A 24842-nucleotide genomic window follows, 5' to 3' on the forward strand; every position below is an offset into this window, starting at 1 on the left:
ACTGCAGCCACAGAACTTCTTGAAACCCAATATTTTCAAGTGTGACTCTCCTCTCCCACTCACTGGCTCCAGTGTGAACAGGGACAGAGGTTTTTTTGGCCGAGTCCTCCATGACTACATCTAGCCAGGGTTGCCAAGTGGTGGTGGAGGAAGCCTGCGCACACCCAAGCCACCACGTCTCTCCCACCCCCACCGCACCCCCTTCTTCTGCCCCTGTTGCCAAGGTAGCACCCTTGGGTGCAGTGATGCTCTTGAGGTCTTCCCCTGGTGCCCCCAAGACCTTGGGATCCCCCTGCTCACTATCTGCTTGATCATGAGGGGGTGAGAGTGGTTACCTTCTTAAAAGGACACAGAGTTGAAGGGAAGGAGTTGGGAAAATTCTTTTCTCCCACTTCCTCTTTCGGGTTTTTTTTCAAGATTCAGAGTAATTGTACTGGATCCAACTTTTGTCCAGGTCAAGTGAAAAAGTGAAGTGTGTGTGCACACATACTTATTCTTTCTGTGTTGGGAGGCAGGGACTGATTTGGGGAGAACCAAAGAAGTGAAAGAGGGTGACACTCATGGCATTCACTCACAAATCCAAATGTGCTTACTTATGTATTGGAAAGAAATTTGACCCCTTTTGCATATAAAGGTAAACCTACCTAATTCACACTTTCCAAAGCAATAACCAAAACACAGCAATCCTTCAAAAGTCACACTTAACTGAATTTTGCAATGCAGTTTTCTGATGCAATAGTGCTTGCAAAAAATGCTATCTATATCTATATCTATATCTATATCTATATCTATATCTATATCTATATCTATATCTATATCTATATCTATATCTACATGGGGACGCGGGTGGCGCTGTGGATTAAACCACAGAGCCTAGGACTTGCCGATCAGAAGGTCGGTGGTTCGAATGCCCGCGACAGGGTGAGCTCCCGTTGCTCGGTCCCTGCTCCTGCCAACCTAGCAGTTTGAAAGCACATCAAAGTGCAAGTAGATAAATAGGTACCGCTCCGGCGGGAAGGTAAACGGCATTTCTGTGTGCTGCTCTGGTTCGCCAGAAGCGGCTTAGTCATGCTGGCCACATGACCTGGAAGCTGTATGCAAGCTCCCTCGGCCAATAAAGCGAGATGAGCGCCCCAATCCCAGAGTTGGCCACGACTGGACCTAACGGTCAGGGGTCCCTTTACCTTTTAAAACCACTTATTATTTGTTGTATTTAAATTTAATCGTACAATAAAAACTATTGGGGGAAGTGCATAAAATTAATATATTAATGAAAATGACATACAAAGTGCATTATATTAGAGGGAATTGCTGGCAAATCTTTGTAGTCCAAACTACATACAAATATGCTTATTAGGATAAATTCACACTGGATGAGTAAAATTTACAAATTGCCTCAGGAATGTTGATCGCTGAATTTAAGATTGGATAAATCAGCAACGGAGAGAATCAAAACTGACACATCTTTCCATCACTCGTGCCAGTGTGACTAAAATGGTTGGCAGCCCCTGACTCATTGGGAGTAAGTTGCTACAGGGAATAAGGTATCAGTTTTCTTAGGCTGAGGACTAATGCTGGAGGCCAGGCAGGAAGCTCATAGGAAAAGAGAGGACCCAAATAATTATCGCCCAGTCAGTCTGACATCAATACCAGGGAAGATTCTGGAGCAGATCATGAAGCAAACAGTCTGTGAGCACCTAGAAAGGAATGCTGTGATCACCAATAGTCAGCATGGATTTCTGAAAAATAAGTCATGTCAGACTAACCTGATCTCGTTTTTTGACAGAATTACAAGCCTGGTAGATGAAGGGAACGCAGTGGATGTAGCCTACCTTGATTTCAGCAAGGCATTCGACAAGGTGCCCCATGATATTCTTGTAAAGAAGCTGGTAAAATGCGGACTTGACTATGCTACCACTCAGTGGATTTGTAACTGGCTGACTGACCGAACCCAAAGGGTGCTCATCAATGGTTCCTCTTCAACCTGGAGAAGAGTGACTAGTGGGGTGCCACAGGGTTCTGTCTTGGGCCCGGTCTTATTCAACATCGTTATCAACGACTTGGATGATGGACTCAAGGGCATCCTGATCAAATTTGCAGATGACACCAAACTGGGAGGGGTGGCTAACACCCCAGAGGACAGGATCACACTTCAAAACGACCTTGACAGATTAGAGAACTGGGCCAAAACAAACAAGATGAACTTTAACAGGGAGAAATGTAAAGTATTGCACTTGGGCAAAAAAAATGAGAGGCACAAATACAAGATGGGGGACACCTGGCTTGAGAGCAGTACATGTGAAAAGGATCTAGGAGTCTTGGTTGACCACAAACTTGACATGAGCCAACAGTGTGACGCGGCAGCTAAAAAAGCCAATGCAATTCTGGGCTGCATCAATAGGAGTATAGCATCTAGATCAAGGGAAGTAATAGTGCCACTGTATTCTGCTCTGGTCAGACCTCACCTGGAGTACTGTGTCCAGTTCTGGGCACCACAGTTCAAGAAGGACACTGACAAACTGGAACGTGTCCAGAGGAGGGCAACCAAAATGGTCAAAGGCCTGGAAACGATGCCTTATGAGGAACGGCTAAGGGAGCTGGGCATGTTTAGCCTGGAGAAGAGGAGGTTAAGGGGTGATATGATAGCCATGTTCAAATATATAAAAGGATGCCATATAGAGGAGGGAGAAAGGTTGTTTTCCGCAGCTCCAGAGAAGCGGACACAGAGCAATGGATCCAAACTACAAGAAAGAAGATTCCACCTAAACATTAGGAAGAACTTCCTGACAGTAAGAGCTGTTTGACAGTGGAATTTGCTGCCAAGGAGTGTGGTGGAGTCTCCTTCTTTGGAGGTCTTTAAGTAGAGGCTTGACAACCATATGTCAGGAGTGCTCTGATGGTGTTTCCTGCTTGGCAGGGGGTTGGACTCGATGGCCCTTGTGGTCTATTCCAACTCTATGATTCTATGATTCTATGATTCTATTCTAGGGGCTGCCCTGTCTCGTAGCAAATGACAATGGCGACTGATTTAAAGGCACGGTCTTGCCACCTCCACAGAATCCAGCAGCTGTTTGAAAGCCAACCGTTCTTAATAGACAGGAAGGCAGTGTAAACAAACGTCCTCCTTCTCCAGCAAAGGGAAAGTTACCTTTGGCAAATATTGATGTTGTAGGAGTGGATCTTTCAACAGAGAATGTGGTAGCACCGGTCAACCTGCAAAACAGATCTTGGAGAGCGAGAAAGCAGATGGTTTAATAAATGACTCAGGCAGCGCCACCTAGATTCACTGGTGCTTTTTAACCAAGCGGAAAAGCATGTCTGCATATACCATTTGAATATACTATTTGAAATATTTCCTGACCACTTTGGGGCACACAGACATATCCTCCAGTTCAGTCTTATGTTCTCCTTAGGAGTCATTCCATTCATCTGGGTGCCTTTCCACTGCTCCTATTGTCGTCCATATGATATTGTGTGTGCCTCACAATTGCCTGGTGTGTGTGTGTTGAAGATATAAAGTGGGTGTGGGGAACTTCTGGCCCAGAAGGGTCCCAATTTGGCCCATGAGGCTGTTTTCCCCAAACCACGCTTATCCACTCCGACATGTGACATTATACGTGACATCATCAGGTGTGGAGCAGGTACAAGTGGCTACAAAGGAACAACCGGGAGCTTAAAGTGAGCTCCCAATTATTCCTTTGCTGGAGAAAAGCACAGTCCTGGTGACTGGGAGTGGCCGCCGAGACCATATAACACCACTCCTGAAAGATCTTCATTGGATCCCAGTACGTTTCTGAGCACAATTCAAAGTGTTGGTGCTGACCTTGAAAGCCCTAAATGGCCTTGGTCCTGTATACCTGAAGGAGCATCTCCACCCCCATTATTCAGCCCGGACACTGAGGTCCAGCTCCGAGGCCCTTCTGGTGGTTCCCTCACTGTGAGAAGTGAGGTTACAGGGAACCAGGCAGAGGGCCTTCTCGGTAGTGGCACCCGCCCTCAGTAGTGGCACCTCTCATCAGATGTCAAGGAAATAAACAACTATCTGACTTTTAGAAGACATCTGAAGGCAGCCATGTTGAGGGAAGTTTTTAATGTGTGATGTTTTATTCTGTTTTTAATATTCTGCTGGGAGCCGCCCAGAGTGGCTGAGGAAACCCAGCCAGATGGGCGGGCTATAAATAAATTATTATTACTGTATTATTATTGTTAATAATAATAATAATAATAATAATAATAATAATAATAATAAATTAATTGTGATTCCATCAGCTGATGAATGGGGGCATCAGACAAAGATGTTTGCATTGAAACTGCTGCTACAATAGAAGGGAAATGTGCCAGGTTAGCTGAAGCATTGATGCAAACCACTTTGTGCTACTGATCCCTGCAGGAGACAGGTGTGAGCTCACCACCCAGAAGCCGATGGGTGGCGAGTTCAAGCCCACCGGATCCACCGGAGCGACCAAGTTCCCTATGGAGAATTCAACTGTGCACCCAACTCCTGCAGAAAAAGGAAGCTCGAACTCGCCACCCGTCACTTTGCCACCCACAAACCAGAAACTATCAAAACCTTTAATCAAATAGCAGGAGAAGTTCCGGCTGCACAGTAGCAGCTTGCAAAAAAATAAGAATAAAAAATGACTTGACTGGAAAAGAACAGGATGTAGACTCCGCCACCACTATTCTAAAGCAATGAGATAAGAACGAAAATAACAAAACAGACCATATTTGACAAGCCTCCCAGGAGTTGATTAGTTTAAATTTGCTTTCGTTTTGATGGTTTTAATTGGCAGTTGTTTCATTTCGCATTTGTAATGCTTGTGGATTTGAGGCGGTGAGACACAAAAATTTAAATTTAAATTTATGAAGGCAAGCATGAGGGTTTGCTACATGTCTGAGGGTCAGGCTATTCTCATGAGTATAGCGGTAAGAAGAAGAAAAAGTGGTAACAAGCCTCTGTTACGGTTTTTAGTGTTGAACCATGACCAGAGAGACCTGGGTTCAAACCCTCCCGCCGCTATGAATTTGGAGAGTTACTTGAAGCAGCTACTGTTAAGTTGTGGGTGAACATATCAGACGACATGGCGATTCTTCAAATAGCTCTTGTTTATTCAGAGGCCAGAACAGAACTGAACTGAAGGGCTCCGTCAGCCTGCTTATATAGAGCTCCAGTACAACGTTACTGTAGCAACTTTCTAAAACTATCCAATCGCTGAACGTCACTTTCGATCCTTCATTTGCATAACTATCTACAGTATCCCCCTGCTGGCCCAGGGTGAGAACTTCAGTACATAACAGCTACCATCTCCCAACATCACCCAACTTGTTGGTTTGTTGTGTTGATAAAATGGAGGTTTGGGGACGGAGAAAGATCTTGGAGAAAGGGTATGACATAAACACAGAAAGTAATATGCATTTATATGAATTTTTATGTTGTGCACAGCCCTGGGATCTACAAAGTGTGGCATGCACATTAAACAAACAAACAAATGACAAACAGATAAAAACCATTCAATTTAAACCTGTGCAAGTCGTAAGTCTCTTAATCCCCGCCGGTCATTTCCTAAATGCTTCACAGCAGAACAAGTCAGAATAAGGCCAGGAATAACAGGCAGATGACTAAGAGGCTGGCGTCCTGTAACAGGCAAACACAGCCCTACAAAATGCTGGTTTTTATTTCTTAAAATCTTTATCACAACGCTGATTTCTAAGGCTTTCCCCCTGTCCTTTGCGCTGCCTTGAATGTTTGCCTTTTCCACGTGGAGGTTCCTCAATGAAGCACAAGAGGGAGATGTTTCCCCATTTATTAATTTTTGTACAACAAAAAAATTGCCGAGGACTTTTCTCTGAATGAAAAAAGTAGGAGGAAACAATTAATCAATGGGGAGGTCTGTGGGCGGCCATACTGATGCGGTTACCATGGTGACCGGGAGAGTTTATGTCTGGAACCAACCAGGAGGCAGCAGCCGGTAATAGACTCTGCCTACCAGCCCCCAGGAGAAAAATAGGGTAAGGATTCTGCCCTGGGCGGGGGTGCGGGGGTGGGAAGCTCCCCCAGGGACACCCCTGAAGGGAATGACGCAATCCTGATGTTGAGACACCTGTGCATTGGGGCATCCCCTGCAACTGAGCTATAGGTACCAACTGATAGTCTTGCTCTCACCTGTGCAAAGTTTTCGTTCTATTCCCCTTCTGGTTTTAAATCCTAGGCTGAGTTGGGATCGGCTGTCTTACGCACCTTATCCATGAGCCCTTTGGGTTGTTTTTAAACCCCTGCTTCATGGCTTGGGCCGCCACCCCCCCCCCAAAAAAAAAACAAAAACTTTTCTTTTACTCAAGCCTTTGAACTCAGATGTCTTGGAGGACATTAAGGAGCTGTGAAAAAGACTTGCAGAATCGAAAGTGGAGACTCTGTGTACTTTCCCTTTTCTGTTTATTTTGCAACACAGGAAAATCTTCAATTAAAAACTTTTTTAAAATGTCTTGGAGGAGCGGCAGTTTCCTATATACCATATTTTTTGCACCATAACACTCACTTTTTTCCTCCTAGAAAGTAAGGGGAAATGTCTGTGCATGTTATGGAGCGAATGCCTAGGGGTGTGTGTGTGTGGGTGTGGGTGTGTGTGTGTGTGTATATATATAACATTATTTTTCTGTGATCTAAAACAAACAAACAAGGAAGGAAAAGGACATATAGAGTCAGCAATTCCAATTCAGAGAGTCTTTTTCAGAGTTTACATTCGGTGTGAGACTCTGTTGCCATAGACATTGGGGGGAAGGGAGGGGAGAGGGTTGGGGGCTAGAATAATGGTCTTTTCATTCTATTGCATAGTGTTTGTGCAGGGTTTTTGTGTCGTCTCATAGGTGAGAGATTGGAGGGTCCAGAGCATTCTATGACATTTGCTTCGAGGCTTGCTTGGGGAAAGCAATGAATAAATATAACAAACAATAGCAATCGATAATAGCCTTCGTTTTAAATTTTTGTGTTTTGTGTTTTCCATATTTGTAAGACTTCTTTTTGTTTTGCGGAAAGCGGCGAATAAATGTAATAAATATATTTTTTGAAATTATAATTATAATATTTATTTGGTTTTTCAAATTGCAGTTTTACAATCACATGCCCTACATACAACATAAAGAATCTCCTGGACTTTCCTCCTCCCTTTTGTGGGTCCTACAGTTAATCATTTCCTCCGGCATCTTTTATAATAATCCAAATCTTTTACATCTCCATTATATCCAAAATTCACCATTAAACTACAAGTGTTATTCCAATCCTACTAACAATTTTAACTGTTTACAGTGGTTTATATATAATTTTTTCCCCATTCTTTATTAAAATTTTGGTTTTCCTGATTTCTGATTCTTCCAGACATTTTTTTCCTTTTTAGCATAATCCATCAACTTAATCTGCTGTTCTTTTCTGGTCGGGACTTTATCTCTGGGTCAATATGTAAATGTAATAAGTATCAATCCAAAGGACGATAAGGGATAATCACCTCAATTTTTGCCTCTGTTTTTAAACTTGCATGGGCAACGGACAGCAAAGCCTAATTAAATCCAGGGAGATTATTTGAAGAGACAACCCATTTTTTAAATAGACAGGCAGAATTCCTTACAAGTTGTGTTTTTAAAACTAGTTGGGGGGTTGCTTTTTGCTGTAACTGCCTTACAATTATTAAAAGCACAGGAGTCTTGTATTACTTTTGGGGTCTCTGAGCTCACGTTGTATAAATGTTAGCAGGTTGCAGGACCTGCAGTTGCTCTGTTGTGTATGGTAATTTTGACCCAATACTTTAAATTGTGTATTCAGATACGTCATAATGCACGAAAACATTAATTATGTCCAGGGTCTAAAATTATCTGCCTTCAGCACTTCACACACGGTGCCGTGCAGTGCTTTTTTTCTAAAAAAAATGTTTAGGGGTACAGTGGTACCTTGGTCCTCAAACACCTTGGTTCTCAAACAACTTAGAACCCAAACACTGCAAACCCAGAAGTAAGTGCTCCAGTTTGCGAACATTTTTCAGAAGCCAAACGTGCTCCGTTTTGAGTGTTACGCTTCTGTTTTGAGTGCCACACTTCTGTTTTGAGTGTTACACTGAGTGCTGTCTGTTTTTGCTATTTTGCATTTTTGTGGCTCTTTTTCTTTCTTTTTTTGTGACTGTGTGGAACCCAGTTCAGCTACTGACAGACTGATTGATTGATTGATTGATTGATTGATTGATTGTGTGACTGAAGTACAGTGGTACCTTGGGTTAAGTACTTAATTCATTCCAGAGGTCAATTCTTAACCTGAAACTGTTCTTAACCTGAAGCACCACTTTAGCTAATAGGGCCTCCCACTGCTGCCGCGCCACCGGAGCACGATTTCTGTTCTCATCCTGAAACAAAGTTCTTAACCTGAAGCACTATTTCTGGGTTAGCGGAGTCTGTAACCTGAAGCGTATGTAACCTGAAGCGTATGTAACCCGAGGTACCACTGTACATTGTTTACTGCTTTCATTTTATGGATCAATGGTCTCGTTAGATAGTAAAATTCATGTTAAATTGCTGTTTCAGGGGTTGTTTTTAAAAGTCTGGAACGGATTAATCTGTTTTGCATTACTTTCTATGGGTGCCTTGGTTTTGGAACGCTTTGGTTTTGGAACAAACTTCCGGAACGGATTAAGTCTGCAAACCAAGGTACCACTGTACTCTCATTTTCCCACTCATATTGAAATACTGCCCCTCAATGAGGCCAAACTTAGATTCACAAAATGTGTACCCCTGTGGCCCCCCCCCCAAAAAAAGCACTGGTGCCGTGACTGCAGAATGCATGCAATGGTTTCAGAACAAAATAAGAACAAGGAAAACAAGAGAAAACCTTTCTATGCTGCCCTGATCTGTTTTCTTTGCTTCCCCAAGGTCTCGTTCAGTCTCTGAAGACTTAAACCATGGCGAAAGACAAGAAAAAGAAGGAGAAGAAGGAGAAGAAGGGGAAGAGGAAACAGCCCTTAGGACACATGTCCAAAGAGCCTCGAGTTTATTTTCCAGAAGCTCTGCTAGAGTATCAGTAGGTATTGTCGTTGCTTGTTGGCACCCGACTGTCTTGAGAAGCAAAGGAGTATGCCTCTTGGGGTGAAGTCAAACCACAGTTGTTCGCAGCACCAAAGTGACCTCCCTGGGGTGCAAGCAGTGCCCGATTTACGTATAAGCTAAACAAACTATAGCTTAGGGCCCCACTCTCTTGGGGGCCCCAAAAAATTTAAAGGGGAAAAAAACCAGATGTACATTTACAACATATAAGATATAAAACAAATAAAATAAAACCTACATGCAGTGTCAGATGGCAGTGGTGGTTGCTCATGAGTAACCAGCCAGGACTCAGACCTGTCTTTTACAGGTTTTATTTGGGTGCAAAACTATTTACAGTGCAGAGCCACAAGTTCATGTCTGCCTCAATCACTAGCAGAATCCAGGAGTGGTTGTTTCCTGGTCCTCCCCCAACATAAGAGCTTCGTCACCCCCAGCCTTTTCCTTCCTTCTTTGCATTTTACACCTCTGCGCAGGGTGGGCGACGGAAGAGGCGTGCTTCCTGTTAAGTTGTGGACGAAAATATCAGACAACACAGTGATTCTTCAAACAGCTCTTGTTTATTCAAAGGCCAGAACAGAACTGAACTGAGGAGCTCAGTCAGCCTGCTTATATAGAGCTCCAGAACAACGTAACTGCAGCAACTTTCTAAAACTATCCAATCACTGAACGTCACTTTCGATCCTTCATTTGCATAACTATCTACAGTATCCCCCTGCTGGCCCAGGGTGAGAACTTCAGTACATAACACCTGGCCGGCTTGGCCAGGAGCGGTGCTGAGGCTCCTAGCAGCATCCTCTGGTCCTTTCCCCTCTTCCTCCACTGGAGGTGTGGCTCTCCTCACCACAGGAAGAGGAACTGCTCCGCAAGATTTTCGGAGGTTCACTGTAACCCAACTGCTCCTCTGTTTCCCCACCCTGTTCCGATGGCAGTACCCTGACATCCAGCAACAGTGTCTTGTGTTGTGCAGGCTCCTATGATGTAAGGAATGGGCCCCACCTGCTAGCCTGCTCCCTAAAATATCACTGGTTTGCTCCTTTCTATATATAGGGTGCCTACATTCTGCATGGAATGCTTGCATGGCAACATGTGCAAATGGCTTGAGATACCTATTAGGTCCATAAATTACCATATAGCATATATTCAACACAAAAAACAGTGACAATTTGTTGTTGACAAAGGATAGCTGGACATATAAAGGGCCCCATTACCTTCCGTGGACGCGGGTGGTGCTGTGGGTAAAAGCCTCAGCGCCTAGGGCTTGCCGATTGAAAGGTCGGTGGTTCGAATCCCTGCGGCGGGGTGTGCTCCCGCTGCTCGGTCCCAGCGCCTGCCAACCTAGCAGTTCAAAAGCACCCCCGGGTGCAAGTAGATAAATAGGGACCGCTTACCAGCGGGAAGGTAAACGGCGTTCCGTGTGCTGCGCTGGCTCGTAAATGGCGTTCCGTGTGCTGCGCTGGCTCGCCAGAGCAGCGATGTCACGCTGGCCACGTGACCCGGAAGTGTCTCCAGACAGCGCTGGCCCCCGGCCTCTTGAGTGACATGGGTGCACAACCCCAGAGTCTGTCAAGACTGGCCCGTACGGGCAGGGGTACCTTTACCTTTTATTACCTTCAGTAGCTTAGGGCCTCACCAAACCTAAATCTGGCCCTGGGCACAAGCCTGGGCGGTGTGTATGGAGATCATGGGCTGGCCAGATGACAAGGCCCCTCTTGATATGACACAAAGGAAAGCAGAGCAAGACGTTTGGCACCAGCCGGGCTTCAGGTGCTGCTGGAAGGAGGCATGCACCTGTCTTAGGGATTCCACTCTGGATTTGTGTAGGGTTTCCCCCTTAGCAGGGTGGATTTGATTTAAATAAAATTGATTTAAATCACGATTTAAATCACTAGCCAGTAGGACTTGATTTAAATCTTTTTTTATATAGAAAGACTCATTCTTGCTGGTATAATCTTAATATTTACAGCCAGATGGAATAATAAATTTTCAGAGTAGTTTTTACAGTTATATCGAAAATTGCTGATTTGGTTATACTAGACAGATAATAGACAGATAGTTATGAAATTATGGTGAATAATAATAATAATAATAATAATAATAATAATAATAATAATAATTTATTATTTGTATCCCGCCCAGTTAACTGTTTATATTTGGACAACTTTTCTGCTGTACTTTATTGGAAGGAGAAAAACAACCATTTCCTTAAGAACAACTTAAACAACTTATTTAACTAAAATAATAACATTATAGCATATGTATCCATGTTTGTTAGCTGATGTGGTTAAACAATTAAAAAAAGCTTTGAGTTTTAGCACACATGAAAAACTTAAAACAAATCCATATTTCCTGATGAATAGCCTTTTGACAATAATGTAACTTAAATAGAAAACTATCTTTAGAAAGATTCCCCCCCGAAAGCATTTTATTTTAAAAATCCAATTTAAATTTAAAAAACACACCCTGATTTAAATAAAAAAAAAGTATATATATTACACACACAGGTTGGCATCTCTTTGACCCTCATCTCAACCCTTCTAGGGAAGTAGAAGCTGTTTACCTACTTACGCTATTTATTCATAACCTGTCCTTCAAAAGGTTCAAGGCTGGCTTGCACGTCATTAAAATCACAAGGAAACAAATTAAAAGAAAAACATGAAAACAAAGACACTGGAGTAGAAGCCTGATATGGAAGAGCAGCATAAAAGGTGCTAGAAGCTTGAGCACACCAGTTGTTGTTGTTGTCATCTCTTACACTCACTCACCTTCTTTTGCTCCCATTGACACTCTTACCCATGGGTAGGCAAACTAAGGCCCGGGGGCCGGATCCGGCCCAATCGCCTTCTAAATCCCGCAGGCGGTCCAGGAATCAGCGTGTTTTTACATGAGTAGAATGTGTCCTTTTATTTAAAATGCATCTCTGGGTTATTTGTGGGACATAGAAATTCTTTTATTATTTATTTTTTCAAAATATAGTCCGGCCCCCCACAAGATATGAGGGACAGTGGACCGGCCCCCTGCTGAAAAAGTTTGCTGACCCCTGCTCTACAGCATGTGCAGAAACCACTTTCTTGACCGTTGAACCAACCCACTATTAGTCTCCACCGTGCGTGCTATCAGTATGTATAGTAAATTAAGAACCTCACTTTAGGAACATCTGGGGGGCTACTGGCTCTTCTGCCTTATTGTACATATGTGGGTAGTAGGACTTTTCCTCCCCCCATCATAAGAAGAGTCTGCTGGATCAATCATTGGCCTATCTAGTCCAACATCCTTTTCTCCCTGGGGCCAACCAGATGTCTGCCCCTCTGTGATTCTCATCAGCAATGTCTAGGCAACACAATCACCATGTACATATTCAATAGACAATCTTTTATAGAATTCCTTCAAACCATAACTAGTGACTACATTATTACATGAGCACTGTTCCACAGCATTTGATATTTTCATTTACATACATTTATTCAAAGTAAGATGGGTTTATGAAGCAATTCTATATCCTCCCACCACGCTGACAAAGAATTCTACGAAACAGTAGTCCATATCCGGAATCACTGTTCAGAGTTGGACATCATATTTGCTGAATACACAAAGCTTCACAGCTTGTCTTTCATCGTACAAAGCCTGGTACCTCGCTTCATTTAAAGATTTTCAGAGACTTTGAGACTAAAGGTTTCATTTTGGACTTGTTATGTGAAGGAATGCTATAAAAGATTGTCTATTGCGTATGTACATGGACATCGTGTTGCCTAGACATTGCTGACATTCTCTTTGCAACACAGGGGTTTGTTTGGTTACCTACCCCTGTGATTCTCAGCAACTGATAGAGGAATACTCAGGGGCAGACTTTGGTCTTTCACATTTCAGCGGTGCCCTGTGCAAGGCCAGAATTCTGTGTCCCCCCCACCCTCCAACCTGCCTCTTGCCTTCCATTCTGCTCAATTCGCTATGTCGTAGTTGTGACACCCTAGGCTTGGCGCCCGGGGGGTTGGAACCTATCGCCGCACTGCCCTAAATCAGCCTCTGGCACGATGCCTCTCACACCAGAAGCAGAACACAGCTGCCACAGTAAATTTGGCATGGGGAATCTGAATTAATAATAATAATAATAATAATAATATATTTATACCCCAACCATCTGGCTAGTTTTCCCCAGCCACTCTGGGCAGCTCCCAACATAAGATTATAAACACGATAAAACAGCAAACATTAAAAACTTCCCTAAACAGGGCTGCCTTCAGATGTCTTCTAAAAGTCAGATAGTTGTTTATTTCCTTGATATCTGGTGGGAGGGCATTCCACAAGACGGGTGCCACCACCGAGAAGGCCCTCTGCCTGGTTCCCTGCAACCTCACTTCTTGCAGGGAGGGAACCGCCAGAAGGCCCTCGGAGCTGGACCTCAGTGTGAAAGGTATAATGTCACATTTCAGGAATAAAACCTGTGATGAATGCAAGTACAAGAGCAGTCTGGCTTCCTGCGGTGTCTAGAAACTTACATATTCCATGCTTTCGGATACATGAATTTGTGTCTTAACACTTCTTTTAAACTGAAGGGTATTTAAAAATAAAATATAAGGTAAAGGTACCCCTGCCCGTACGGGCCAGTCTTGACAGACTCTAGGGTTGTGCGCTCATCTCACTCTATAGGCCGGGAGCCAGCGCTGTCCGCAGACACTTCTGGGTCACGTGGCCAGCGTGACAAGCTGCATGTGGCGAGCCAGCGCAGCACACGGAACGCCGTTTACCTTCCCGCTGGTAAGCGGTCCCTATTTATCTACTTGCACCCGAAGGTGCTTTCAAATTGCTAGGTTGGCAGGCGCTGGGACCGAACGACGGGAGCGCACCCCGCCGCGGGGATTCGAACCGCCGACCTTTCGATCGGCAAGTCCTAGGCGCTGAGGCTTTAACCCACAGCGCCACCCGCGTCCCTAAAATAAAATATAGTGCACAAATATTTGAATGTTGAATTTATTTGTATCCTGCTTTTTCTCGAAGAGGCTCAGGTAGCACTTATCCTCTGCATTTTAATTATCTTCAGAATTCAGATAAAGGAAGAGATCATCGATGAGCTTCTTTTTGAAATAAAAAACTTGGAAGCGCAGAATGACCGAAACAAAGAAAGGGTAAGTAAACATATGCTTCTGTTTTGATTTGGGGGAGGGAGCACAGCTCAGCTTTGCATGCAAGCGGAAGAATCTAGGTTCAACCCCAGTTGGTTTATTCACATGCATAGATAATTTTCTTTGTATGCTGCCTCCTCCACAATTCAAACCATGCCCAAGACGGCTTACAACATGCAAAAAATACACACCTGCAACAGAAGTAGTAATAAAATTTCAAAAGATTTAAAAAATGCATAACTGAACTGAACAACTTCCGCATACAACAAGGTCTAAAATAAAGATTCAAAAAACCAACATCAGCAACTCCCCCAACAACAACACCCCAGCCAGAGAGTCTGCTCAGCAGCCTCCACATTTGTAGCTGGAGTCAGTCCAGGCCAGTTGGAAAAAGGCCTGCAAGGCAGGGAGCTGGTCTTCCAGGAATCATAGGCAAGACAGCATCTGCAGTTCAAAGGATCAGGTAGATCAGGAGATGGGAAACAGTGCTAGTTCCAGGAGTAGGAGGAAGAGGGGCTCTGCCCATACGGTTTGGGGGGGCTCCTTGCCCTCGCTGTTGCCTGTTTACTTGCCCTCTCTCTTTGGAAGAAAAGCAGCTTCCTTATACCAAATCACATCATTGGTCCATTTAGCTCAGGCACCCCCAAACTCGGCCCTCCAGATGTTTTGGGACTACAATTCCCATCATCCCTGACCACTGGCCCTGTTAGCTAGGGATGATGGGAGTTGTACTCCAAAAAACATCTGGAGGGCTGAGTTTGGGGGTGCCTGATCTAGCTCAATACTGTATAAAGGGAAGGGGGCTGGAGAGTTCTAAGTGGGTGCTGTATATTATTATTATTATGTAGCTCAGGTGTGGGGAAACTTTGGTCCCCCTGATGTTGAAAAATACAACTCCCATCATCGCTGGCCATTAGCCATGCTTGCTGGGGCTGATGGGAGACCCAGTTCAGCAACATATGGAGAGAAATAGGTTCCCTATGCCTGGTGTAGTTACTAGCAAGTTTGGAAGCTACTTGTGAACCAAAATAGGGGATAAAAATCACTACTCTAATTTCTTTGGTAATGATGTTAGACAGGCGACGGACTCAGGAAAATGACATGCATGTATATAAGTAGATTTGTTGCATGCAATAGAATGATAGAGATCCATCGATTTATTTCCACTGGATTATTCTGACAATTGTCACCATTGCAGGAGGCGGACAGGGGTGGGGGAGGGGTATGTTGGTTTATTGTGAATTGCTTTTTTGGATATTCGATTCTGCAATTTCTTGCTTCCGTTTGCAATTTATACCCCACCTTCCCATAATGTATTCCGATATACAGTGGTGCCTTGGTTTAAGAACAGTCCGGTTTAAGAATGCTTTGGTTTACAATCTCCGCAAAACCGGAAACAGTGTCCCGGTTTGAGAACTTTACCTCAGTCTAAGAACGGAAGTCGGACGGTGGAAGGGCACCGGCGGCCGGAGGCCTCATTAAGGAAAGCACACCTCGGTTTAAGAACAAATTTGGTTATAGAAAGGGACTTCTGGAACGGATTAAGTTCATAAACCAAGGTACCACTGGATGTTGCTTCGCTAGCCAGCTTGACCATCCCAAAGAAAAGGCACAATTAAAGTGAAACAAGTAACATTTTTTCAAAAAACTTTTCCCCTCAGAATCAGCAGCTAAAGAACGAACAGACTTCACACATCCGAGCACTCCTAGTTGCCCTGAAGGAGCAGGAAGAGGCGTTGGCGAAAGTTGAAGTTGTTACCAGAGACGATGTAGAAAAAGCAATGAAGGAGAAGTGGCAGTATGTTAGGGATCAGGAAAAACTTATTAAAGGTGAGCTGGCGCTGAAATCCCTCAGTTGCTAGCTCAAATCCCAGGGGGAGATGATCATTTCTTATTAGCAATTTGGGTAAGCAAAGGCCATCACTCCGAACACGGCCTTTTTCCCCAGACATGCGGTGCCAGATACATTACCTCGAACAAAAACTCGTTCAAAAGCAAGCCGAAGTGGATTACTGGCTGGCGTACAAAAACGTCGGGAGCGCCGAACACGCTAAGCAGATTGAGTGCCTGGAACAGGACATCCAGAAGCTGAAGGAAGACCTTGAGGAAATGACTGGTGAGTTGACCTGGGCTTGTACTTAAACCAGAGACCGAAGACCAGAGATGTCGGCCTGGAGGCCAAGAACCAGAAATAATTATCGTTTCCAGCGTGCGCGTAAAGGAACACGTATTTCAGTCTCTTCTAAAACGTATTCCCCCGTTTTCTGCTTTACCTTTCTCTTTTCTGATGGCCGGGGTTGTCTTCTTGTTTTCACCCCTAAAGAGTTTTTTAGGATTTCCCTGGAAGAGACGAAGGAAAGAACCGACAGATACATGCTGAAGCAAATGGAGCTGAAAAAAGAATGGGCGCTTGAGGTACTGATACGGCTTTGCAATTCTAGTCTTTTGATCATTATGGGCATTGTCAGAGCTGCTCTCCGATCCCAGCTCACAGAGGATCACGCTAGCCAGCGTTCGCTTTATAAAAGTCTTTATTGAGTTACAGTTTCCATTTCCAAGCTGCTGCGTGCAACTCTACGTCTTATGGCTAGACCGGCGAAGCTCCGTCTGAATCTCCGCCCCTCGTACACCAACTTAATATCCTCGCCTTACTCCACCTTTTCCGCCTGACCGTCCTTCTCTGGGTCCCTCTGCCCCCCGTGGTCTCCTCCCTCCGGGACTCCTCTGACGCTGACCCCCCAGACCCTCCTGTCTCCTTGCGTCGGGCTTTAGGACCTGGCTCCCTTTCCGGGCTGCTTACTGCGCCGCCTTCCCGTGCATTTGAACTTGGCGCGCGCGCCCAGCCTTCCACTTTCCGCTTGACCGTTTCTTCGCTCCCCGATGGGGGCGTGGTCACTCCTGACTCATGCCCTCCTCCCTGCTGCGAGCTGCCAGGGCTCGATCCCTGACGTCCTTCCTCTCCACTGCGCTCTGGTGGGGACGCTGGCCCCGATTTCCAACTGCTGCCCTCTGAACCCCCGCTGGTCCCTTCCTCCTGGGGTGTCCCCCTAGGCCCCCCCTTTGCTCTGGCCACTGGCGCTCCTTTCTGTGAATCTTCCGATTCACTGGAAAGACTCGGAGATCTCGGGTCGTCGTCATCACTCATCCTTTCTTCGGACTCCTCCCCCTCGCTCTCTGTTTCCTCCCTTGCCCTCGCCTCTGCTCCTGAACCCCTGACAGGCATGATCGGAGCACTTTCTTTTTTCTATGTAAAAATAGATATATAGAAGGAAGTTTTGTGTTTTTATGGTTCAAAGTTTTGGATGTTACTCTGTGGGTATCCTGTCTAGACTATCACTTCCTTCAATGCAAAGGTTCCAGCTTCAGCTGCGATTTCACGCTTTCTTTCCTCAGAATGCTGTCAAGCATATCGACAAGACCAGCTGCCGGGAGATTAAAGAATACGAGTGGCTAAAGGAGGAGGTAAGCGTATTTGGAAGTGTAATCTGGATTTCCAAGGAGAGGCACTGCCAATCAGTGTGGACAGTATTGAACTAGATGGACCGATTTTCTCCCACTGCTTCCTAGACAGGGAAGGGTGGTGGGTGGTCAGAGGTGGAACATACAGTTTGACTCCCCGACACCCACAGTTCAAAGGATATTGGGTGGAAATAATAATAATAATAATAGTATAACAATAAATTAAATTTGTATACCGACATTCATTCATAGAGCTCGGGGCAGTTTGCAGCATGTTGTTTAGTCGTTTAGTCGTGTCCGACTCTTCGTGACCCCATGGACCAGAGCACGCCAGGCACCCCTGTCTTCCACTGCCTCCCGCAGCTTGGTCAGACTCATGTTTGTCGCTTCAAGAACATTGTCCAACCATCTCGTCCTCTGTCGTCCCCTTCTCCTTGTGCCCTCCATCTTTCCCAACATCAGGGTCTTTTCCAAGGAGTCTTCTCTTCTCATGAGGTGGCCAAAGTATTGGAGCCTCAGCTTCACGATCTGTCCTTCCAGTGAGCACCCAGGGCTGATTTCCTTAAGAATGGATGCGTTTGATCTTCTTGCAGTCCATGGGACTCTCAAGAGTCTCCTCCAGCACCATAATTCAAAAGCATCAATTCTTCGGCGATCAGCCTTCTTTATGGTCCAGCTCTCACTTCCATACATCACTACTGGGAAAACCATGGCTTTAACTATACGGACCTTTGTTGGCAAGGTGATGTCTCTGCTTTTTAAGATGCTGTCTATGTTTACCATCGCCTTTCTCCCAAGGAGCAGGCGTCTTTTAATTTCGTAACTGCTGTCACCATCTGCAGTGATCATGGAGCCCAAGAAAGTAAAATCTCCCACTGCCTCCAATTCTTCCCCTTCTATTTGCCAGGAGGTGATGGGACCAGTGACCATGATCTTCGTTTTTTTGATGTTGAGCTTCAGACCATATTTTGCGCTCTCCTCTTTCACCCTCATTAAAAGGTTCTTTAATTCCTCCTCACTTTCCGCCATCAAGGGTGTGTCATCTGCATATCTGAGGTTGTTGATATTTCTTCCGGCGATCTTAATTCCAGCTTGGGATTCATCCAGCCCAGCCTTTCACATGATGAATTCTGCATATAAGTTAAATAAGCAGGGAGACAATATACAGCCTTGCCGTACTCCTTTCCCAATTTTGAACCAATCAGTTGTTCCATATCCAGTTCTAACTGTAGCTTCTTGTCCCACATAGAGATTTCTCAGGAGACAGATGAGGTGATCAGGCACTCCCATTTCTTTAAGAACTTGCCATAGTTTGCTGTGGTTGACACAGTCAAAGGCTTTTGCATAGTCAATGAAGCGGAAGTAGATGTCTTTCTGGAACTCTCTAGCTTTCTCCATAATCCAGCGCATGTTTGCAATTTGGTCTCTGGTCCCTCTGCCCCTTCAAAATCCAGCTTGCACTTCTGGGAGTTCTTGATCCACATACTGCTTAAGCCTGCCTTGTAGAATTTTAAGCATAACCTTGCTAGCGTGTGAAATGAGTGCAATTGTGCGGTAGTTGGAGCATTCTTTGGCACTGCCCTTCTTTGGGATTGGGATGTAGACGGATCTTCTCCAATCCTCTGGCCACTGCTGAGTTTTCCATATTTGTTGGCATATTGAGTGTAGCACCTTAACAGCATCATCGTTTAAAATTTTAAATAGTTCATCTGGAATACCATCACTTCCACTGGCCTTGTTATTAGCAGTGCTTTCTAAGGCCCATTTGACTTCACTCTCCAGGATGTCTGGCTCAAGGTCAGCAACCACACTGACCTTCGCAGCATAGAATTATAATATAAAAACCACAAAATACATAGTAAAGAAAGAGAGTAACCAATAAACAATAATGTCCACACGTCACATTTAAAAGGGCGTCGGATGTCAATTAGCCAAAGGCAGAGTTGAATTGGAATGTTTTTGCCTAGCGCCCAAAGGTCTACAATAAAGGCGCCATCCAAACTTCCCTGGGGGAGCCACTGCAGAAAAGACCCTGCTCTTATGTTGCCACCCTCCGGACCTCACGTGAAGGAGGCACACGAAGAAGGGCCTCAGATGATGAATGCAGAGTCTGGGACAGTTTATATGGGGAGACACAGTCTTTGAGGAACTGTGGTCCTTAGCTATTTTAGGGCTTTATAGGTCAAAGCCAGCACTTTGAATTGGGCCCGAAAACTCATTGGCAGCCAATGCAGTCGGGCCAGGATCGATGTACAGTGGTACCTCGGGTTACAGACGCTTCAGGTTACAGACTCCGCTATCCCAGAAGTAGTACCTCGGGTCAAGAACTTTGCTTCAGGATGAGAACAGAAATCGCGCAGCAGCGGCAGTGGGAGGCCCCATTAGCTAAAGTGGTGCTTCAGGTTAAGAACAGTTTCAGGTTAAGAACGGACCTCCAGAACGAATTAAGTTCTTAACCCGAGGTACCACTGTAATATGCTCAAACTCTTTTGCCCCTGACCACCAAATTCTGCACCAACTGAAGCTTCTGAACCGTCTTCAAAGGCAGCCCCATGTATAACGCATTGCAGTAATCCAACCTAGAGGTTACCAGATCATAGACAACAGAAGTTAGGCTGTCCCTGTCCAGGTAGGGACACAGCTGGGCCACCTGCAGAAGTGAGCTGCTTCCAGGTTGAATGCCTAGCATAGGGCTGTCTCGGTGGGCCAACGGTCTGGTTTGGCAGAAGGCAAAGGACTTCAGCACTGGGTTTCATATCTCGTGGCAGGTGGCAGGGTACAAAAAGGAAGTGAGCGATTTGGAAGCCTCGGTCCATGAACTGGAGAAGGAGAATATCTACCTCATCAACAAACTCTTTGAGCGTAGGATGCAGTTCCTTAAAGTTCCCAGGTAAAGGTGTTCTCCTAGCATTGCACAAACACTGATGAAGCACAGGAGCTAAAGAGTTGACTTGACTCTTTGGCCCTTGAGCAAACTACAGTATGCCAAACAGCAATCAATCAATCAATCAATCAATCAATCAATATCCTGATGTTTTATTATTTACTAAAACACATACAGTGGTACCTTGGTTCTCAGACTTAATCCATTCTGGAAGTCTGTTCGAAAACCAAAGCGTCCCAAAACCAAGGCACGCTTTCCCATAGAAAGTAATGCAAAATGGATTAATCCGTTCCAGACTTTTAAAAACAACCCCTAAAACAGCAATTTAACATGAATTTTACTATCTAATGAGACCATTGATCCATAAAATGAAAGCAATAATCAACGTACTGTACTATAAAATAAATAAGACAGTATTGTAGATGATAAAAATTAAAATTCATTATTTTCTTACCTGCACTGAAGATAGTCATTGTTTGGATGGGCAGCTTTTATCCATTTCCACAGCCACACTCATCAATCAATCAATCAATCAATCAATCAATCAGTAGCTGAACTGGGTTCCATACACTCACAAAAACAAATTAACTGAAAAAGCCTACTTACCAATGTAAGCTTCCAGTGCTTCTCTGACAGGCACCGTCTCTATTGTCTTTCTGGCACCTGTTGGAGACATTCAAGCCGATTTCCTAGTCTATACATACCTGTACTGGATTTGAAATTGTTTTTCAATTGGCGTCATTATTGTTCTTTTGCTGCAAAATCGCATCGAGACATTTAATGGGAAGCGATTGACAAATCGAATACATAAACAAATGTGCAAGCAAACAGCTAAATATAAAGCTGTAAGCCACTTGATAATTACGAAGGAAAATATCCTTCAGAGGAGCAGCATTGGCATGGAAAGGACAGAATTAACAAGCTGCAGCTCTTCTCTTTCGCATTAATTTTGAATAAACGAGTCGTCTCCCCTAATCAGTAATTTGGACGAGTAGCTATCATTGCCACGCTGACTGGAGTCGCTGCAAATTGCTCTTGGCAAGGGAATAAAAGCCCTGCCCGCTTTCATTGCTGGCTAACCATCCCAATTGTGAAACAAAAGGCATTTTAAATGGTAAATCAATGAAGGCAAGAGGGCAAGATTCCCACTCACCCACCCAATCCTTGTTAGTTTGGCTACGCAAGTCACTTCCTTATGGGGAACTGGCATGCTCAGCCAACGCGACATGATTTAACTGGTGCATGGGCCACACTGAGCAAGCCTTATAACCTTCCCACTCATCAGCTAATGATTCAGGAAGAGTTTTGCAGTGAAGTTCCTCCTAAAACGCAGGAGAAAACACTTCATTTCTGCAAGCCCCATAAAGATTGCAAAGGGGTTTGCACTGAACCTCGCTGCTAAAACTTAGGTTACCCCCCTTCTGCTTCAACAAGGTGCTTTGAAGTCCCGACTTGGGGACTTCAAGGTGGCCAATTCATATGGTGTCGTTGTGACATCAGGTGGGCGACTCCACCCACCTGCCAAATTTGGTCCACATGGCCAATCCTGATGAAGATTTGAGCCGGGGAACCAAAAAGGTACCTGATCCTTGCCTTCGAAGGTGAGAGGGTGTTGTTCAGTAGCAGAACGTATGCTTTCATGGAAAAAGTCCCATGTTCAATGGCCTTATTGTAGTTTTATTCACTGCCTTCGTGTATTTCTATGAAAGCGCAGTTTATAAGTATTTAAAGAAAAATATGAACGTTAACAGCTCAGGGCATGCATGGGAATAATTCCAGTGGCAACAACTTGAGTATGCACTTTAAAGATGTGCCACCGTTCTACGTTACAAGAGAAGACAGAATTTCAAACTTTTTGATGTTGCTTCTTCTCCTTTTAATTTTCCAGAAAGTTATTTCTTACCCAGGGAGCTGGCCTGCAGATGCTTGGAGACAAGGAATATGCTGGCCTTTCTGGTAATCCCCTTTCTATTGAGTTCATTGTAATAGTGATGCAGACGTTACAGCGTTGCCTCCCTAAGAAACGGCCCTCACAGCCCCGTGATAGTTTCTCGGTAAGAAATATCCCACTGTAGACATCCTGGAAGCTGGTGTAACTGGAAAGCTAGGAAGTTGGGACTTAAGAAGCAACTCTGCCATGCTCTGCCTCACTTGTGAAGGTTGAACTCAATCATTACTGTATGGTTAAGTGCTTTTGCCCCTCGCAAGCAAGGGTCAAACAAGCATGGAAGAAAACTTAATAGTGTACAAATCACTATCTGGATAAGGAAAACACACACACACACACACACACACACACAAAATATGTCCTGTGTGTGTGTATTGCCTTTCTTCATTCCACTTGCTGTAGGACTGAAGCTGTCCTAAAACTGCAATAATCTTGCCAGCAAGCTTCTCACGGGTGGGAGTGAAATGGGTGTTATGTTCAGTTTTCACTGCCATCCCTGATAAAACAGCTGATCGCTGCATGGTTAGGCCAAGTGCAGTAGACCAGGTCCAGGCAGGCTGTACTATTCTCATTTGGCTTCAGAAGGAACACAGGTAAATATATCAGCTCAGTTGGTTAGAGCATGTTGCTGATAATGCCAAGGTTCAGTCCCTGTGTGGGACAGATCCTGCACTACAGGGGTTTGGACTAAATGTTCCTCAGGGTCCCTTCCAATGCGACAGTCCTATTATTCCATCCTAATGAATACCAGGGCATGAACAGCGTTGCTAGTTGTGGATTGGCAATATCTGGGTTTTTAAAAAAATGCCTCGTCGGTCCAGATGGAGGACATAGGGGGAGAAATTAGACTACTGTACAAAGGTGTCCAGCTTTGTATCCGGCCCTGCCAGCCCTGGCATATGGCCCTCAGAAGTTTCCCCAGGAAACAATGTGGCCCTCGGACTGAGCTTCCCCGCCCCCCATTGCATAGCAGAATAAATTTCAAAGCCCAGCAAGCAGTAATAGATAGAATTCCCTCCCCTCCGCCACCGCCATTGTTGCAGCAAAGTTTTATTAACAGGAGTATTGCACAAAGTGTTTTCCCTCCCCTCGCCTCTGCAGAAGTGCAAGCTGAAAGTACATCATTAGTATCGGAAATGGTCCTCAACGTGGATCAGACAGACAGGAAGGAGGCGGGAGAAAATCTGCTAGATGACAGTTATGAAGTGATTCAAATGCAAACAGATTCTGTTGGTCAACTTCTACCCCCTATCCTGTACGAAGACTCAAATGATTTCAAGGCAAGCATCTACTTTCCTCTTTTCTGCGTTGGGATTTTAGGTGGAAAGGGTGAGGTAATAATGTGCCCAAAAGGTTTGTGCTGACCTGGGCAATTTGTTTTTACACACAAATGTTTTGAGCCTGATCATGTCCTCAGGAACATAGCTCCTAAAAACGGTCAGGAGTTGACCAGGATATTATTTCCTCCCCTTGTGCATGATCAACAAAGTCTACCCGGAATGCAGAGATCTCACCCTGCACTCTCACTTAAGACATTTTGCAGGGTTGAGGCAGCCACTCTTGAAATTTTGGCACCCCAGGAAATTGGCTAGTTGGCCCTTTGTGCCTGGGTGCTCGTTAGCTGATGATGCAGCAGCAACTTAATATTTCCCAGCGTTTAATTATCATATCTATAACTTTGCCTTGCCTCCAAGGAGCCCAAGGCAGCATATATAGTTCTCCCCATCATTTTATTCACAAGCCACCCTGAGGGGTTGGGTCAAGTGGCCCAAGCTTACCCAGTGAGCAAGGATTTGAACAGGAGCTGTTTAGTACACCTCCAGCAGCAGCCACTACCAGCGTGGCGGTTGTGGATTGTTATTATTTCTATCAGAGATTTGCTTATTTGGTTATGCTGTGGTCATTTTAAGACGCAGGAGAGGGCGGAATGTTTTCTACTGGGTAATATGCTAATCTGTGTCCATCTGAACTCCAGGAGTACAAGGATTTGGGGCCCCTGGCAGTGAAATTGATGACTACGGTGGGCCAGACTATGCCAGTTCACGAGGATGCCAGGGAAATGCCAAGCAGAACGAAGCTTGAAGAAAAATATGACGCCAGCCGGCCTCAGCAGCGTATCACCTACCAGATGATCAAATCCGTATTTCATTGAGAGCGAGGAAGGTAGAGGCTACTGCTTTTCTTTTCAAAAATAGGCTTCCGGTTGTTGGAACTCCCCCACCCTTCGTATGACACTTAAATGTTGACTTGCATAGCAAAGATGTTAATATTAGATACATTTACAAGGGTATGTAGATTGCGTATATTGTATTCCCATTTCCTCCTGTGCACCAAATACAGGATCTGAATTACTATT

General features: G+C 44.7%; 1 protein-coding gene across 2 annotated transcripts; it reads left to right on the forward strand.

Moving 5' to 3' along the window:
- Positions 1-5880: 5880 nt before the first annotated feature.
- CCDC83 (coiled-coil domain containing 83) lies at positions 5881-24842 on the forward strand. Of its 2 annotated transcripts, none has more exons than XM_077926973.1 (11): positions 5881-6009; positions 8908-9055; positions 14114-14198; positions 15857-16025; positions 16144-16311; positions 16519-16610; positions 17589-17657; positions 20423-20544; positions 22427-22494; positions 23588-23766; positions 24462-24842. In XM_077926973.1, exons 2-11 carry the CDS (start codon positions 8937-8939, stop codon positions 24636-24638), a joined length of 1248 nt encoding a protein of 415 aa, XP_077783099.1. In that variant the 5' UTR covers positions 5881-6009; positions 8908-8936; the 3' UTR covers positions 24639-24842. The 2 variants fall into 2 exon arrangements, with proteins under 2 accessions (XP_077783099.1, XP_077783100.1); XM_077926974.1 differs by lacking the exon at positions 5881-6009 and adding an exon at positions 6024-6137.

The sequence above is a fragment of the Podarcis muralis genome, chromosome 4 (genome assembly GCF_964188315.1).
Source record: "Podarcis muralis chromosome 4, rPodMur119.hap1.1, whole genome shotgun sequence".
Taxonomy (NCBI): Eukaryota; Metazoa; Chordata; class Lepidosauria; order Squamata; family Lacertidae; genus Podarcis; species Podarcis muralis.